At 50.4% G+C, this 19,049-nt stretch overlaps 1 protein-coding gene across 2 annotated transcripts in view; it reads left to right on the top strand.

The window, feature by feature from the left end:
• The window catches only part of Fam207a (family with sequence similarity 207, member A), a 30,270-nt gene extending 12,737 nt beyond the window's left edge, over positions 1 to 17,533 (top strand). Inside the window, exons 3-6 of one of the 2 annotated variants that reach the window (NM_133998.3) lie at positions 274 to 342; positions 6,675 to 6,825; positions 14,122 to 14,190; positions 15,715 to 17,533. In NM_133998.3, the coding sequence (NP_598759.1) occupies positions 274 to 342; positions 6,675 to 6,825; positions 14,122 to 14,190; positions 15,715 to 15,838 (413 nt within the window). In that variant the 3' untranslated portion in view covers positions 15,839 to 17,533. The remainder of the gene's footprint in view (positions 1 to 273; positions 343 to 6,674; positions 6,826 to 14,121; positions 14,191 to 15,714) is intronic. The other variant, XM_030244803.1, reaches the window with a different exon arrangement.
• The last annotated feature ends 1,516 nt before the right edge of the window (positions 17,534 to 19,049 follow it).

Below are 19,049 nucleotides of genomic sequence, written 5' to 3'. Positions count from 1 at the left end.
GAGTCACAGGCACTTTGTTTTCATGCTTTGGTTCTAATGCTGCCATGGAAGGTGACCGTTTGTCATGCCCAAGACCTGGTGTTAGTAGCGCTGTGGTATCCTCACATTCCCCAAATACACTGGGACCAGCACAGGGACCCACTGCTGCATGAGCCTGAGGCCGTTCGTTACCTGGGGACTCACAGGCTTGTCATCGACCTTAGCCTCTGCAGGGATGGGGAGACCCCGGGCCGCACAGACACTGACCTCATTACTCCTGTGCTCTCTCCTCAGGTGCAGAGCCAAAGGCCATTTTGCCTAAGAAGGAAAAGCTGAAGCTTCGCCGTGAGCGATGGTTACAGAGTAAGTCACATCCTTATCTTGTGAGTTAGCTGCATCTGCCCGTCTCATTCCGATGCCTGTGCCGCCTGGATGGACTTGCACCCCGTGGAGATTGCTCATGTGCTTGTCCTCTCAGACCCTGATGGGATGGATCCAGGAGGCGCTCACTAGGAAGTGTTAGAAGCAGCATCAGTGGCTGCTTGAGGGAGTCGGCAGCAGCAGGGCAGCATGAGGCGATCTGTCCCTGAGTGGGTGTAGACCAGTGTGAGCCTCCTGCAACCCCCTTGCTTCCTCCTCCGTACAGAGCCATCCTGAAAGTTCTCTGTCCCTTGGGGTAAAAGTGGTCTGACTGGGGCTTCGTGATGAAAGCTTTAACTGCAGGGATAACCTGTACATTTGTGGGGTCAGAGCCTCGTGCACAGGTGAGGCCTGTCTGCTGTTCTTCCCAGGTCTGTGTGAGCTTGGCAACTGTCACTTGATGATAGAGTTCATATGGTCCAGGCCAGCCTAGCTCTGTGGGTAGCCAAGCCTGACTGACCTTGAGCTCCTGATCTTTGGGCCTCTGTCCTGCAGCTGTGGCATGGCAGGAGCAATGCAGCTCGCCCGCCCGCCCGCCCTGGGTGGCTGGGGTCGAGTCTGGTCTCGGTCTCCAGCCGAGCGTTTGGAGCAGATGGAGCAGCTCTCCCTCGCTCCCTTCCTGGAGTAGGCAGTCATTTTCCACAAAGCTGATTATGTGCGACGTCCCCAAGCATTTTCTGTGTTTACTTGAAAATCACAAAGATTGCTTTGTAGTTTTTCTCTTAGCCGTTATCTTTCTTTTTAGTGTGTTTCTGCCAACTCTGGGAGTTTTGTTTTTTTTGTTTAAATATTTATTTATTATTTTTATGTAAGTACTCTGTAGCTGTCTTTAAACACACCAGGAGAGGGCATCAGATATCATTATGGATGGTTGTGAGCCACCACAAGGTTGCTGGTATTTGAACTCAGGACCTTTGGAAGAGCAGTCAGTGCTCTTAACCACTAAGCCATCTCTCCAGGCCCAACTCTGGGAGTTAATTTGGAATAGTTTCATCTATATGTTCTTACATGTTTAAATGTGGTTTACCTTTTTTTTTTTTTCTTGAAAATAAGGTAATTTCTCTTGAAATTTTTTTCTTGAAAACTTTAAATAAAGGGGTGTTTTGGAAGCAGTATTTCTAGAAATTGGTCAATTTCCTCAAAATTACTAGTTTTACATTTTGTTGCGTTTTGGATTTTTTTTTTTTAAGAAGTTGGCTGGCTGCTCTGGTCACCTTTCCACAATTCCCAGCAAAAGGAATTGTGCTCTCTGTGCTGAGGCTTTGGTGTGGCCCTGGCCCCATCTGAGGTGTGCTGCTTTGGCGTGGCCCTGGCCGCATCTGAGGTGTGCTGCTTTGGTGTGGAAGTTTTTGTTCCTGGTGGATGATGTGAGTTGATTTTTATGCCTCAAGGTTTCTTCTAAAATAGTTTGATTTCATCAGCTCTCAGACTTTATCAGCAAAAGGCTGTGTGTTGTCTCTTCCCTGCCTTTGTCCCCCACCCCCACCTGCCTCTGATACTGGGGATTGAACCTAGGGTCTTTTCGTATGCTAGACAATCGCTCTACAACTGAGTTACATTTCCAGCCCCGCTTTCTCATTTCTATCCCTTTTGTGTGTGTGTATGAGTGGCCCACATGCCTGCAGAGGTCAAAGGAAGTCATCAGATCTCCTGAAACTGGAGTTATAACCGGTTATGAGCCACCATGTGGGTGCTGAGAACTGACCCCTAGTCCTTGGGAAGGACTGTTATCTGCTGAGCATGTGGTCATTTCTGTGTTCCACCATTTCTGATTAGATTTCTTAAGAAGCTTCATTGATTTAGTGCACAAACCCAGGATGCTAATCACTAGTTCTGCCTGCTTCTCCTCTGCATTATTAACTTCCACCGATTCCCACCTGGCCTGGCTTTCTTTTAGATTTGGTTAAGTAGTTAGACTGTGTCCATGTTAGCCTCTGAGTACAACGTTAGCTGTGTCTTGAGCTAAGTTGACTCCTCTGTCACAGCCATTCCTTGGTTCATTCCTGCCCACCCATCAGCACTTTCTTAGTGCATTTTGAGGCAAGTTGCGGGCATTCGTATGCCTGCTGGCAGATAGGCTGGCTAGTGCTGAGCTTGTCTGTGATCCCCTCTGTTCTCTCTCTCTCTCTCTCTCTCTCTTTTTAAGATTTATTTATTTATTATATGTAAGTACACTGTCGCTGTCTTCAGACACACCAGAAGAGGGCATCAGATCTCATTACAGATGTTTGTGAGCCACCATGTGGTTGCTGGGATTTGAACTCAGGACCTCCGGAAGAACAGTCAGTGCTCTTAACCGCTGAGCCATCTCTCCAGCCCCCCCTCTGTTCTCTTGTGAAGAGGATGTTTACCTGGCATCAGCAGTGACTTCTGATAGCTGCTTGTGCCACCCACCTGCCTATGGCGAAGGTACCATGTCTGATGGGCCTGTGGTTGCATTGGTACTTTGTCTCCTGAGAGTGCCTCCCTGCCAGGCTGCCCTGCACACAGCAGCAGCAGCAGTGCCATGGCTGAGAGGCGCCACGATGTTTGTTCACGGTCATCCTTGCTGCCCTGTCTCCTGTTGATGGATGTCTGCCCTTCCATCTTGTCTGTGCTCAGTAAGGCTGGCCAGCATTTGCTCTAGTGTCTCTGCAGACATGTTTTTTATTCCTCTTACGTAAATACTTAGGAATGGAATCCTGGGTCATAGGGCAGGTGTATGTTTAGTTTTGTAAGCACTGCCAGGCATTCTTCTGAAGCCGAGGTTCACGTGTCCCCCTTCTGCATCAGGAGAGTCGTGGTGGCCCCGCAGCCGTGCATACGGTGATGGTACGTCCTCAGTCGTGTATCTGGTGACGTGGGCTGCTGTCTCTCACGGGCTGCTGGTCCGTGATCTGTGAAAGAGCATCTGCATCTCATCCTCAGTGAGGGTCATTCTTCTCCAGGTGCTCTGCGTTTTTATTACTGAGCTTGGGGACTCTGTGTGTGTGCTGGGGACTTGCTGGCCCTGCTCAGCTGTGTGTGCTGTATTCCTTGCAGACTGTCTTGCCTATTCGTTTTCTTAACTTTCTTTTTTTAAGCGACGGGAGTTTAATGATTAACAATCTTACCCGTATTTTCCCCATATGATTGCAGTGTGTCTTGTCTTAAGAAGATGGTGCTTAGGTTGATCTCTGAGTCCGAGGCAGCCTGGTCTATGTACATAGTGAGTTCCAAGACAGCCAGGGCTCGAATAGACGCGGTCTCAGGCAGACAGACAGACAGACAGACAGAGCACACAGAATCCCAAGTCATGAAGATGTTTTTCTGTTTCCTTCTGAAAGTGTCACAGCCTGGCTTGTCCTTAGGCTGTGGTCCATCCTGTCTGCTGTGAGTTGGGAGGTGGTCCTGCCACAGTCTGGTGCAGATAGTTTTCCTCTTTGGAGTGTCCTTTTGAAAGCCACATGGCTTCCCTCCATCCATGCCTGTGCTCTGGTGTCAGCAAGGGACAGGCACAGAAGGCCTCCTCTGCTCCTTCGTCCCAGCTCGCTCTGGGCTTTCTTGGTTCTCAGCACATCATCCGATTTCACTGATGTCGTTCTCCTTAAAGACGACAACAGAAGCTGAGAGGGTGAGAGGGATTAGGGTTGTGGCGGCACCGAGTCCGTAGCCCAGCTTCAGGAGGGTGGGCTGCCGACACTGAATCACGTCAAGGGCCTCTCATCATTGGTCAGGTTTTTTAAATAACTGTTATCTTAATTTCTCTCTCTCTCTCTCTCTCTCTCTCCCTCTCTCTCTCTCTCTGTGTGTGTATATATGTGTGTGTGTGTGTGTGTGTGTGTGTGTGTGTGTGTATGTTGGTATTTTGTGTTTTGGACAAATTTGCTTCTAAAAGTTTTTAAAAGTACCAGTAATTGTCATTTTCTTATTTTTTTAGTAACAGCCTATGTCTTGTGATCTGGCCCAGGATATATCTCAAGTCTGGTAGCCATACTGGATTCTCTAGTACCATCAGCAGTGTGTCTCTTCCGTGGCTGTTGATCGTTTGCCACACTCTCCCTGTTGTCACTGTGAGGAACTGTCCCAAGCTATACCTTTCCCTGACCCCTCTCCATCTTGCTCCACTTTGCCTCCCCAGTGTCAGATTCCTCGGAAAGTGCTCCCCGTCCCTGGAGCGAAGTGCTCCCCGTCCCTGGAACATGGTGTTCTGAGCATGAAGGCCCTTGAGAGTTTGCGTGGACCAGGTGTCCTCCAGGACTTCGCTCTACAGCACCTATAGCTCAGCTCCCGTAAAGTGCTTTCTGACGCTTGATGTACCCGACTGATGGAGGCAACTTAGAAGTTGCATTTCACGGCTGTGGTTTTCTTTTCCTGGATTCCAGTGGTGTCGTGTGGCTTTACTGTTTTGGCTTTTTGTGGTTCTCTACTTATTTAGAGTGTCTAACTCAAGTAGTTCATCTTCCAGAGCAGGGAGTGAGGGGCAACCACAAGTGCGGCCACCTCTCGTCTCTGTCTGGTACTCTGCCCCAGGCTCTCTCCGTTGTTCGAGTATTAGTAGACTTGCTCTCTTGCTCATTCTGTTGAAATAATGTTTTGTTCACATTGAGATCTTTATGGTTTTGAGGCAGGGTCTTCAGGATCCTGGACTGTCTGGATGACCTTGAATTGTTATCCTCCTGTCTATAATATTTGAGGGTTTTTGGTTTTGTCTGGTTTGTTTGCTTAAGAAAGGATTTAGATTTCTCAGCTTGGTTAAAAGTTGTGTTGCATTGTGGGTTAGGGATTGGGGCTGGGCACATCTCTTGACCCTGTCCACTCCCCTGCTGGCTTCTGCTTGCTGTCTTTGCCTCCCTGGTAGCAGTGAGCTGCCAGACCGGAGTGCCAGGATGCGGTCAGTGCTATCTTGTTGAACTCAGTAGAAATGAGCTATTTATTATCTTGGATCTGTTTATGGTTTCACTGTAACTTTATCATGGGTAGATAGTGAGTTTTACCACATCTCTTCTGGCACATCTAGTGACCAAGTTTTCCCCTTTTAGCCAGTGCTACCCCCAGTCATGGTGGGTTACAACAGCTTCCAGATCCCAAACTATCCTTGCACGCCCTGGATCACCCTGTTTGGGCATCTTTGATTTGGATTTGCTTGTGTGAGTTTGGGCTGCATGTCTCCCTCAGCCTCGCTGTCCTTTCTTTGGGTCTGTCAGCCTGTATGTGTGAGGGGGCGGCCCCTCAGCCCTTCTTTCTGCCAGGGAAGTTTGCCCCTCTCCGCTCTGCGGCTGGTCTTGATGAGGCGCTAAGTGAATTGTTTGCTCTGTTTCACCTAGACTGAAAACCCCCACCAAATTGTCACCTTATAAATCACAGTCTGCTAGGCTGCACTGGGCAGAGGCCTTGGAGGGCTGACTCTGCCTCAGTGTGAAGTGATGAACCCTGACGTATTGGCCCTGCCTGGGATGGTCAGGGTGGCCTCTCTGACCTGTCCTGTGAGGCATCTTCCCTGATGTAGAGGGTGGCAGAGTTGGCTGTGTCTTGCTGAGGGGGAAGCTGCTGGTTACCTCACCCCCTCTGCTATGGTCACCCCATGTTTGAAGTATCTGAATAAAGGTCCTTCTGTGGCTGTGTACCCAGAGAGAGTGGGGTTTTCTCCCAGAACTGCATACACCCCACAGCCACATTCAGGCAGACAGCAAGGTTAAGTACTTGTTACATTAGCAGTTTGGAATTGAATCCACCTTTTGAAGAACATTAAATTCCAAGACTGTGCCCCACAGTGAACTTTCTCTTACATTCATGCTGTGCATGCGACCTGGCCACCCACCCTGCTCCCTGCCGTCCCCAATGGCTGATAGTTCTACCCTATGGGACCACTCTCCCCCTATCGATGTCTCAGGGAGGTGCTGCACGGTTCTATTTTGCCCAGGATAAAGGACACCGTGGCTTCTCAGTAAGTTACCAGTGAAGCCCAGGGCCTGCATCTACCCACTGTCCCTATGTGTCTGTGTGCCCAGGCCCCATACTGCACCCCTTATAGAGGTGTCAGGCCTCTCTCTTCTGCAGCTCTAAGCTCATAGTCAGCCCTGTAATTAAAGTGTGCCTCTGTGATTAAGGAGAAAAAATAACTCAGAGCTGGCCCGCCCCCCAACTCTTTAGGGGCACAAAGCAGGTGACAGCAGGGTAACAAAGAACACGTGTGCTCTGTGGGAGCGAGCAGACCTCAGGGTACACACAGCTTAGTGGGTGCCTTGGCATTGGTGGCCCCTGAGGGGGCCGGGGAATGGGGTTGAATTGCCATATACTTCCGTCTCTCCCCTCAGAAATTGAAGCCATAAAGCTGGCAGAGCAGAAGCTCAGGGAGGAACGAAAGCGCAAGGCCATGGTGGTGGTAGGCGACCTGCACCCCCTGAGGGATGCCCTACCTGAGCTGCAGGAACTGGAGGCCGGCCGCCAGCGGCAGCAAGCCAGACGGTGAGTGTCGGGCACCGGATGTCTCTTACAGAGCTGGCCTGGATCACCATAGCCCTGGATTCAGAGAAGGGTTGACAGTGGTCTCTGAAGTCTTCCATCCCCGAAAGGTGAGGGAGTTGATGCCCAAGCCACACGTGGCTCAGAGAGCCTCTCCCTTGCCCTGAGCCCTTGAATGTAGTGTTGTGGAAGCAGCCCCGGGCCTGCCCCTGGGGGAAGCCTGCCTAGCCCACCAGTGTGTGCTCCCTCATGCCTTCCTCCCTCTGGCTGGCCTGTTTCCATACTATGCACGTGGTCAGCATGAGGCCTCGTGGTCTTTGCTGTGAATCCACCTGACCTTCCTGCTCCCCTTTCAGACAGCTCTGACATCCCTTTCTTAGGGAACCTCACCGACATCTGCCTGGGTTCCTCCCTCCCCTGATCCCACTGATGGTGAGCCTCTGTATGTGGGCCCACTGCATGGAGACCTCAGGGAGAGGGCTGGAGCCCACACAGCCCTAGACACACCTGTCCTTGTTCAGTGAAAGGATGAGGCGTGGGTGCAGGCCCCGAGGCTCAGCAGTGCAGAGCTGCCCTGGGGGTGGGGTGGGGGGCAGCTGGAGGGAGGGGCTTTAGGACTCTGCTCTCAAAACTCTTGGCTTTGTCGTTTCTGTTTTCTGTTGTTTTGGTTTGGGGTTTGGGTTTTGGAGGGTGGTGGTGGTGAGGGTTGACAAAGTCTCACTATTCACACTGGCGTGTAATTAATTGTGTGCCTCAGACTAACCTTGAACTTAATACAGTCCTCCTCAACCTCCCAAGTGTTGGGATTGCAGGTGTAAGCCACCACCCAAGGCTTATTACTTCTTATTTTGCCTTTAGGAAAAAAATCTTTCTCCCAGTGAGTTTTTATCTGAGGATAAAGCAAAGGTTCCGTGCACTTGTCTGTGAGCCCTCGCCCTTGTCATGGGGCAAGTGGGTGCCTTGCTATAGAACCAGATGGCCAAGGGCTGAGTTCCCAAGATGGGATACCCATTCTGCTCAGGCCAGACAGGGCCCCAACACAGGGTCAAGACTAAGCAGCTGAGCAGAGCCAGCAATGCAGAGTCCATTCCTGTTCTTAAGCAAAAAATGTGACCCTGGTCAAGGATCCCAAGGAGCCCTTCCTCCTACAGCTTCTCTTCTGAGACATGCTCTTGGGGCTCCCAGACCCGGGAGAGCCACGCAAGCAGCCTGCTCTACCAGCCCAGAGAGGGGTGTGCTAGGGCCGTGAGCCTCCCAGGATTGCTTCGGCTGTGAAGGGAGAAAGCTCCCATCCTGCCCCAGCCCTGGCTGCTTCCTCACATGACCGGGTGCTTTGCTGCCCTCTGCTTCAGAACAGCTTTTGAAGCTAAGCATGGCAGCCTGTTCCTTGAATCTCAGCCCTTGAGTAATTGGGGCAGGAAAATTGCTACAGACGTGAGGCTAGCCTGCAAGACAGCACGAGACCCTGACTCAGAATAAGAAGCAATACCAATAGCAGTTTAGATTTGCACAAGAGTAGCAAAGACAGTTAACATCTAAGTTAGCATCGTGGTTTGTCATTTGATCCTGGCAATGATCCAGGATCGAGCCGTGTGTAGTCTCGCATCTAAAGCAGTGGCCAGGGGACTGAGGAGACATCTCAGGCTGTGAAGTTCCCTCTGTGCGTGTCACTTCACCTGAGTTTGGATCTTCAGCACCCATGTAAAAAGCTGGGTATGGTATCTGTAACCCAGAGCCTTGTGGGTGGAGGCAGCAACATGCCTGGCGCTCATTGGCCAGCCGGCCTAGCCAAATTGATGAGCTCCAAGTAAAATAAGGTAGATAGATGGGTTGAGGGAGACCCCTGAGGTTGACCTCTGGCCTTCATATACACCTATGTGCATGCACACACAGATAGATTGATTTTATATATATATATGAATGAGAACATACCTGCATAAACACACATCATAAAATGAAATAGTTAACAGGAAGAAACTTAAGTGTGGTTCTCCTGTTTCCTCAGGCTCCTTCTGGCTGTGAGCTTTTCAGACTGAGACAAGCATTTTTTGGGGTGAGTGGGGTGGGGGTTTTTTGTTTTGTTTTGTTTTTGTCTTGTTTGAGATAGGCTAGGTCAATAACTGGGGAAGAGTCAAAACTCCTGTTCAGCAGAACCCCCAGAACTGCAGACCCTGCCTCTGAGGAGAGGGAGCGGAGCTCCTCACCCTGGGCGTGGACTGACCACTTCCCAGAGGCACAGAGTGGAAGGGGACGAAGCCTCTCACAGTGAGAATCCTGGGAAACACCTCTGTCACTGTGATCCAGTGACAAAGCATCCTTGGGCTAGGTTCCCGTGGCCCGTGAGCGTCTACTTTATGCAGTGGGCTCTCATCCAGTGATACTTTTTTGCTGAAATTGTTCCAGCAGTGGCCACTGTCATTTCTTTTAGCAGCTTCCAGATGGCTCTGATCTGCCCCGTCTGTGGAGTGGGTGTGTCTGAGCACTTTCTCACTTTCTGATGTCAGCAGATGCTGAAAGCTCACCTTGGGCATCTTCTGCCTGGTCCTGATACCGGGTGTTTCTCTGAGGAACCTGGCTCCTTGCCTTGGAGAATGACGCCAGGCAGCAAGATCTGAGGCTGGAGTGTTGGGCACTCCAGAGTCTTACTTCTAATAGAGCAGGTGCTCTGGGCCAAGTGCTGACCCATGCGTGCGTACTGGGAGTTAGAAGACACTCTGCCATCTGTGTGCATGCACCAGAGACAGCTCACTCTACTCTGGTGATCCTAGGATTCGGTGGTCTCAGAGACAGCTGTTACATCATGGTCATGGTTTATATGGGAAAGGAAAGGAAACCCACAGCAGAGCATGGGGAGTCTTGGAGGCTGGAGACAGGATGGGAGGCTCACCCAGAACTGAGGGCTGCAGTGGGGATGTTCCTCATGCCGGGGACTGCCTTCAGATGTCTCTTCATACCTTCACTTTACCACCCTCTCGGCCACCTAATGCTGTTCTGGCCCTTGGGGTTCAGGCCCCAGGTATCTCTTTACTGTTTTAAACTGGCCTTGTCCTGGGCACTGCTTTTCAAAGTGGGAAGGAAGGTGCTATATCCAGATGGCTGCACAGGGTTCAGCTAGTTTTTGCCCATCCCTGTTCATGTCCTAAGCTTAGAGGGACATGATATGGGACAGTCCTGTGATCCTTTCTCATTACCTGGTCCGCTGTAAGTCCATGGTGTGGCCTAACATTGCTGAATGACCGCATGGCCCGAGGGCATTCACAGTACTCACAGGAGCTAGGCTGGGGCGTGCTCTACAGAATTCCTGACATAGACTGAGGTAGACCATGTTGTCTGTCTCCATCTAACTTACTTATGAGAGAGAAAATTTTCTACAACAAGCCAGGTGTGGTGACACACGCCTTTGATTCCAGCACTCGGAGGCAGAGACAGGCAGAACTATGAGTTCGAAGCCAACTTGGTATACAGAGCAAGTTTTAGGACATCCAGGGCTACGCAGAGAACCCCTGTCTTCAAAACCAAAACCAAGGGCTGGAGAGATGGCTCATTGGTTAAGAGCACCGACTGCTCTTCCGAAGGTCCTGAGTTCAAATCCCAGCAACCACATGGTGGCTCACAACCATCCATAATGAGATCTGACGCCCTCTTCTGGTGCATCTGAAGAGCACTTATGTATAATAATAAATAAATCTTTTTAAAAAAAAAACCAAAAAGAAATTCTCCAGGACAGGGCTTGTGCTTTCTACTCATGGCCCCTTTGCACCTGAGAAGGGGGTTTTTGGTTTTTTTGTTTGTTTTGTTCGTTTGTTTTGGTTTTGTTTTTTTCAAGACAGGGTCTCACTGGCCCTGGTTAGCCTGGAACTCACTATGTAGACCAGGCTGGTCTCAAACTCACAGAGAGGCATGTCTGCCTCTGTTCCCAAGTGCTGGGATTAAAGGCATGCTGTGCCTGGCTGTTGAGGGGGTTTTATGTGACCCCAAGTACAGAGGTTTACAAGGTAGCTGAGCAAATCAAACACTGACAGAATAAATCATAAATACATTTACTTTAAAAATCCTGTGGGATAATTTTATCCTCATCAAAGATTAAAGCATATTTGCATACTGATGAAATGAGCATGCTTGTTTAACATAAAAGAATCAAGTCTTGAGCTGAAGAGATGGATCAGTGATTAAGAGTTCTTGCTGCTTTTGCAGAGGTCCGTGGTTCAGTTCCCAGCAGAGTGGCTCACAACCTACCTGTAACTCCAGCTCCAGGGATCGGATGCCCTCTTCTGGCCTGTATGGGCACCTGCACCCATGGCATTCAGTCACAGACACACATGTACACATAAGTGAAAATAAAAAACAAGTCTTAAGAAAATTGTAAATCCTGGCTGTGTTAATAAGGCTGTAAAGCTTCTTTACTATTTTCAGTTAATCTGCATTTTTATATTACAATAGTAAGTGCTGAGAATGGCGGGTCTCATGGTAAACAGTATAGAGGGCAAAATGTGTGGGTAGGGCTGTTTCAGAAACTGCTGTAAACTAATTTCTAATTCTAAACACAGTTTCATTCATTCATTCATTCATTCATTCATTTTTATAAACTGAAGTCAGCAAATTAAATAGCAATTAAAAAAAAAGATTTATTTATATGTAAGTATACCGTAGCTGTTTTCAGACAGGGCATCTGACCTCATTACAAATGGTTTTGAGCCATCATGTGGCTGCTGGGGTTTGAACTCAGGGCCTTCGGAAGAGCAGTCAGTGCTCTTAACTCTTGCGCGCGCTCGACTGGCCAGGAAGAACGACGCTGCAACAGGATCCTTCTGCACACGTTTATTGGGAGAGCTTGATTGTAGAGGCGAAAAGACCCTGAGCCCAGAACTGGTGCTGCTTTTATAGGCCTAGGAGAGGCGTGTCTCACACCCGGATTGGTTATGCACTAAGCCTCATTTGCATGTTCCTCATCTGATTGGCTACTCTCTCTCAGTACCTTACAGAACCTCATTATCATACCTCATTTGCATGTCTCATATCTGATTGGTTATACTCTCAGTACCTTACAGAACCTCATTATCATACCTCATTTGCATGTCTCACATCTGATTGGTTATACTCTCAGTACCTTACAGAACCTCATTATCATGCCTGGGCCAGGCAGTGTCTTTGCAAAAAACTTTACTGCATATGTACACATTGGTTGTTTGTCCAAACTTATGCGTGGTGGCCAGCAGTAGTCAGTGCCACTCTGCAACAGCACATGTGGCTTCCCACACTTAACTGCTGAGCCATCTCTCCAGCCCCTCAAACAGCAATTTTTAAATCAAGGATTCTAAAACCCACAGTGCAAAGACACCTTGATCCTGGCATGAAGGACGATAAAACACATCACAAGCGTTTGTCTCCACAGTGACACCATTGTGCTTCTCTGGGAGCCAGAAGCTTTGTGCAGGGAGAACGCTGCCATTCCTCCATGTAACTCTCTCACCTCTGAGCTGAGGTGTCAGGCATGCTGTGCAAAATCAGGACCAGGACTGCAGTAAAAGTACATGATGCAGCTCAGACGAGCTCTGAAGACATCCTGAATGGTTTTGCGTTTGGTTCTGGATTTATTTTTGGCTGTTGTATGTTTGGAAATCTGCCGTTTTTAAATTTTTCAGTTATGAAACACCACATGGGGTTTGTGCTCTAGGAAGTCCCACCGTCTGCTTGTGGAAGAACTTCACAGAGTCAGGCTGTGTTCTTGCTTCCAGTGTCTGAGTTCAGGATCTCTGTGTGCCCATGCGTAGAGTCCTATAAGACCTGGGCTACTGCCACCATACTCAGCAGCCCTGAACTGCATTTAGAGAGACTTTCCCCATCGTACAGCCAGTGGACCTGAGAGCGCTCACTAGCTAGGTCACCTGAGGCAGTGGGCCTCTGCAGGAGGAACAGGCTGGAGGCCCTGGCTACTACCGTGTGGGTGCTTCTTCTTTACTCTGCGGATTCTGGAACCCTGGAAGGGCAGAGCAAACAGGCCTGAGATTACTATCCTAACAGCCTGGGGGCAGGAAAGGGTGGCACGAAACCTGGCAGTCCTTCCCTAGGCAGGGACCTGAGGCCAGGGTGTGAGAAGTCACTGAGAAGACACAAAAGCACGGCTCATTCATATTTGAAAAGGAACATGAATAGATCTGGAGTCTAAATTAGGTGTTGGCCCAGGACACAGTGGGGGCTTTTGGCCCTTCCTCTGGCTGCCTCCCGTTCTGGGCTTCTCTTTGAGCATGACATCTCTGAAATCATCTTGTCAGGTGGTGGGCTCTGGGTTCTTCCTCTCTGTCCAGGTCCCGTGCTGCTGGCTGGGGCTGCCTCTCCCTTTCAGATATTGGTCCAGGCTCCCCAGGATGTTGTAGGAATGTTCTTTTTTTTTTTTTTTTTTTAAAGATTTATTTATTTTTATTACATGTAAGTACACTGTAGCTGTCTTCAGACACTCCAGAAGAGGGAGTCAGATTTCATTCCGGATGGTTGTGAGCCACCATGTGGTTGCTGGGATTTGAACTTCGGACCTTCGGAAGAGCAGTCGGGTGCTCTTACCCACTGAGCCATCTCACCAGCCCTGTAGGAATGTTCTTGGCATGACCTGCAGCCATCAGAAATGACCTTAGGAGATGCTGCCTGGCACTGAGTCCTAGGCCCTCAGACTAACTGCCCCCCATCCCACCCTCAGCCATACCTAGTGTAGTGGCTTGGAAGGTCTGAGAATCTGTCATGACACTCCCCTCTGGTGGTCAGCGGGCACCACACTCTTGCCCTAGAAGGTCCCTTGGTGCACGTTGGCATCTGGAGGCAGCATGGGTTGGTGCCTGGCTCCTAGGGTCGCACTGGAATGGTATGTACCACATACCGCTAGTAGTGTAGCTTCCTCTTCTCTTGTCAAAAGTGAGAGGACAGATGTCAGGAAGTGCTGTCTGGTTTTAGAAAAAGGTTCTGCCCTGGCAGTGGAGTTGAGGGTCTAGGGCAGGCTGCCGCCTAGAGGGCTTGTTCTCCACTCAGCTTGGTCAGGTGGCAGACTCGGGGTACAAAAGTGATGTGTTTTCCTGAGGTGATAGACCTTTCTATATCACACAGGAACCTTAGGGAGTGAGACAAGATCCTGGATACTGTGGTTATTAACTCTAGATCTGGTAGCCAGGTGACACCGCTCATCTAGATTCAGTCTCCACAGCCAATGTACAGTGTGGACTCTTGAACTCCTGATGCTGTAGACACTAGGGGCCACAGAATAAATTCTCTGGTGAAATGTATCAGACTCACTTGGACTCTCTGTATCCACAGCAGGGTGACCAGCAAGCCCCGGCCAGTGGAGCTCAGCCGAATGACCACAGTACAGAGGCAGCAGCTTCTGTGAGTATAGCCCTGCCCCACAGGGCCTTCTTCCTGATATCCTGATCTGCACTCCCACCCCGACCTCCAGCCCCCTCCCACTTCTACACCTCCTCTCTCTTAGCTTGGCTTCTGACTACAGGTGGGAGACATTTTTTGGGAACCAAAAACTTTGCTGTCCTGTAGTTAGGCCTTGGGCGCCTATCTGAAGTTCCTCCATGGAGAGGTGATGCTATCTAGTGTGAGAACTTCCTTTCCCCAGTCTCCAGGGTGGTGGCTGGGAGCTCTGCCCCTCGTCCATCAGCGGTGTTGCCCTGTTGACTGCCTGACACTCTTCTCAGATGTGAGCCTGGGCATGAGATTCTTGCCTCTGCTCTTAAGCCTCTGTCGACTTAGCTTCAATGCTGTGCTGTCTTCGGGGGAGCCTGAGGCAGCCTGGATATCACCTGTGCAGGGTGGTTATTTTGTTTGTATACAACCTCTGTTAGTTTTTAGTGTTGTGTTCTGTGTCAATAGTGTATAGATTCAGTAAGGTCTTTTTAATGATTACTTTTGATTTTGGAAATCAGTATAGAATTTTACAGCCTAAACTGTCTTCCCAGTACTGGGAATTCTACCCAGACCCCCATTCATTCTGGGTTCTACTGCTGAGGTATAGCCTGTCTCCTGTGTTTGTTTGGTTTTAGGTTTTTGTTTTTAATTTTTGTTTTTTGAGACAGGGTTTCTTTGTGTAGCCATGACTGTCCTAGAACTTGCTCTATAGACCAGGCTGGCCTCAAACTCACAGAGATCCACTTGCCTCTGCCTCCTGAGTGCTGGGATTAAAGGTGTGCATTACCACCTGGCTCTTGATTTTGCTTTTTTGAGATAGGTTCTTACTAAATCTAGTCTTGTAGTTCTTACTCAGTTTAGTCTTGAACTCTCTCTGACTGAGTCAGGCAGCAGGTAGAGAAAAAGAGAATGAGCCGGGTGTGGGTTTTGAAACCTCAAACCCACCCCCAGTGACATACCTATTCCAACAAGGCCACACCTCCTAATCCTTCCCAAATAGTTCCACTAACTGAGGACCAAAAATTCAAATCTAGGAGCCTGTGAGACATTGCCTTCTCTGCTGACTCTCATTGTGTCTTTAGGCTCTACTGAAGTAGCCATGCTGAGTTAGAGAAAGGGTAAGAGGACCTGACAGCCTAGGCTCTTATGTATCTGAGAGGCCCCCAAGCTGCCTGTGTCCGTAGCTGCCCCATTGCTCACAGCTCTAGTGCACATCTATTTTGGGCTCATTTGGGAGAAAGGCACCTCTTACATAAAGCAACTGCCACTGCTCCCTGATCATCAGCTTGTGCCTTGGCAGCAGCCCCTAGCAAATCCCTCTTAGACCTACTGGTAGGGCGACCCCACGGGTGGTTGGTGTGTGCTCGGCAGCCTGTGTGCCCTGGTACTGCACTCGTGGGTGCTCTGGGCCTCTGCTGTCTGCTCCAGTGTTAGGTGGATGGATCCTGGGGTTTCTGTTCTCCCCATGCTGACCTCTGCTTTCCTCACTTTCAGTGAAGAAGAAAGGACCCGGTTTCAGAAGCTGCTGGCCAGCCCAACCTACAGAGCCAGTCCCCTGCTGGCCATCGGGCAGCAGCTGGCACACCAGATGCAGCTGGAAGGTGGCAAACAGCTCTGACCAAGGACAGTGTGTGCCATGAGATCTAGAGGACTCACACGTGGCCGGAGGTGCCGGCAGCTCTTGAATCCCATCCTGTACCTTCATGGCCAACTAGCCAGCCTTGAGACCTAGGGAAGGCGAGCTAGAGCTGCCGGTGAGGACAAATAAAATGACTTAGGGACTGTGGCTTCCATAGCCTGAGGACCATCTGTGGCTTTACTTCCCACTTCAAGACAGCCACCCTGCTGACCCTGGAACAAGCCCAGGGTCCCCAGCTAGGGGCCAGAGTTGGGGTGGTTGCTCTTGTGGGGATCTGCAAGGGCTGCACCAGTGTGAAACTAGAGGCCTGCTAAGTCGCTCGGTCCCTCTGGCCTCAGCACTCCTTCCCAGCTGTTTGGGATCCTGGTCCCAGCAGGGCCCTCTGCCAGCCACCTTGTTTCTCGAACTGTTTGCCTTCAGCCAAGCCGCAGCTTCTTGTGGCTCTGACCTCTCTCAGCCCAGGTTACTCACTGCCTTTCCCTGCCCTGCTGTGACCAGAGAAGCAGATGGTCCCGCCTGGAGGCAGAACAGCCCAGCCCAGGAGCCTCTTGGTTGGGTGGCAAGAAAGACCTGTGTTAGACACTAGTGAGTTCTCAGAGTAGCACCCACAGGCCCCACAGCTCATATGGACCCATGCTCCACCTTATATCTGGGCGTGCCTGTGGCACTACTCACCCTCCCACCCCCTTACCCTCTGACAGTGCTCCCAAGCCTTTTACAAGGGTGGTCCACATACTCATGGCTCCTTGGCCCTGTGAGTGGAGAGCAGGCAGAACAGGTGAGCCCCCTAGGCCTGTATGGACACCCAGGGCACTTGGTGAATGGAAGTGGGTAAGACTGAATAGGCCTAAACTGGGTGAGACAGAGGCAGGCAGATCTCCAAGTACAAGGTCAGCCTGGTCTACAGATGGAGTTCTAGGACAGCCAGAGCTACACAGAGAAACCTTGTCTTTAATTAATTTAATTAATTAATTAAAATAGTGAATTGGCCTGGACACAGACTCAAGTTCCCTTCGTCAGAGGCCATTTCAGCAGACTGCTGAGACACTGCAGCTACCTTGCTTGGGGGGCAGGACAGGCTCTCATTAAGAGAGCCTAAACCTACCTGTGGTGCAAGCGCCGTCCAGTGTGCCTGGCACAGCTTAGGAAGTTTCCACCTTCCTTGTGTTGTGTGTATTAAGATTTCTATGATGTGGCTTCAAGCAACTCTGGTCTGGCCATGGCGAGCACCTTTTCAGTATGCCTCTGCTGGGGAACGTAGGCCCACCCTTCAGGGTCCTACTTGGGAGAGCATTCCACAGGCCAGCTTCATGTACGGGTCAGTTACAGCAGGTCAGGGGGTCACACCAACCGAGGACACTAACGTGCAGTGAGCAGGAGAGGAGCCAAGCAGACATCACTGGGACTACCTCAGAATCTGTGCAAAATGTGGTCCGACGTAAGTTATGTGTCTAAGGCTTGGCAGAGCTGCACAGCTGGCCAGAGGCTAGACACTGGGCAGGCAGGGCTCGCCCCTTCTCACCTGAGACAAAGCGTGTGTTCTCATGTGGACGGACACAGGAAGCAGATCCCAAGAAAGTGGTCCTCTGCTGGTCGGTGGGAGTTTGCTGGATTTGTGTATCTCCTGATCTTTATAGAATAAACACGAGTCACATGGTTTCTGTGAAACGTGCAGTCCCCTGGCTTTCCTGACTTGAAAGTTAGATAGCAAATGAAATGATCACGGGGCACAGCAGTACCTGGTTCCTCCCTCACAAGGTGGATCTTGGCTTCTCTGAATACCCTCTCAGGGCACATCCCACTCTGCACTGGGCTGCCACCAAGGAAGCATGAGGGTAGGCAGACAGTAGGGACAGGAGGCAGCTCTGCCATGGCCCTGAGGCTGTTTGCTGAGCTGGGGGGAAGGGCAGCTGTGGGGAACCCACTGGATCTGGAGCTTGCCTGTCCCAGGAGACAGTGGCTCTGTTGGGAGGAAGGGACCAGTGAGGTTATGTCTTTGGGAGCCTGTCCTTGTATGGGACATTTGAGTCCTCTGATTTTCAGTCGCATGAACTGAGTATTGCTCTGTGGTGTGATGTCATCACCATGGGGCCACGCCAGCAGGGACAGATCTCTCCCCAGGTATTTCTACAAAGCATGCTCAGGACAGGAAGGAAAGTTGGTGGCCTCAGAGCATAGGACTCTCAGCTAAGCGATTGTCCCCATTGAGCCCAGACCTGAGCATGGAGTTTCTTCTGTCCTAAGCAGAACTGGGCCTGTCAGCCCCACTCTTACTGGGGTGTGTGGTAGTTGGGAGGGAGGCCATCCAGAGCCCTGGGGATTGGGACTCTTAAGGGACCTCTCAGCTGCCAGTCACATGACCTCAGTCTCCTCTCCCCCTTACATCTCCACTCTGGTGTTCCTAGCTGCCAGCCTGCTAAAACACAGCCCCCTGAGCCTGCGCAGACCACACAGCTTATCCTTGTTCACTGGGATAAATTAAAGCTGGCCTTTGATTCAGATGAAAATACAGTAAATCAATGCATGGAGCTCCCCACTCGGGTTTCCTCTGCTCCAGCAGCCTTAGATACTTGGAGGAATAGGAGTCTCCCAGGGCTTGGTACTGCTCTGAGAGTTTAGAACCACGTTGGAGTGACCAAACAGCGGGGTGGTGGGAGCCTCTTTCCAACCAGGTGACATAATGAACCGGTCTGGAGACTGGATGCTCACAGCCCCGCCCCACACTGCTCCTCTCTGCTCTGATCCCAGGATTTAGGGGTGTGGAGGGGAGAGGAAAATGTGTTTGCTTGCATCCATGCGCTCAGAACAGTCACGCTAGACTTAGGGCCCTCTGACCTGAACATATTTCTTGTTGTTGAGACAGGGTCTTACTATGTAGCCCAGGTTGGCCTCAAACTTGTGGCAAACCTCCTGCCTCAGCTTATCAACCCTTGGGATCGCATGAGTGTCCCACCTGACTCTGTATTCTCAACTACATCTGCAAAGACTCCATTTCCAAGTTTGCCCAAACTCTTGACCCTTCTGAGAGTGTGAGGTCTCTCAGAATGGGAAATTGGTCTTAGCATCTCGGCACCTGGGTTTTTAGCAATTCTCTCTCTGAGGTGGGCAGTCCTTAGAACCATACTGGGTTGAGAGGAGAGGTCTTGGGTGAGATGACAGTGATACTGGAGAGCCAGGGGCCTGGGGGAAG

The sequence above is a fragment of the Mus musculus genome, chromosome 10 (assembly GCF_000001635.26).
Source record: "Mus musculus strain C57BL/6J chromosome 10, GRCm38.p6 C57BL/6J".
NCBI lineage: Eukaryota > Metazoa > Chordata > Mammalia > Rodentia > Muridae > Mus > Mus musculus.
This window is presented reverse-complemented; position numbering and strand designations above follow the sequence as displayed.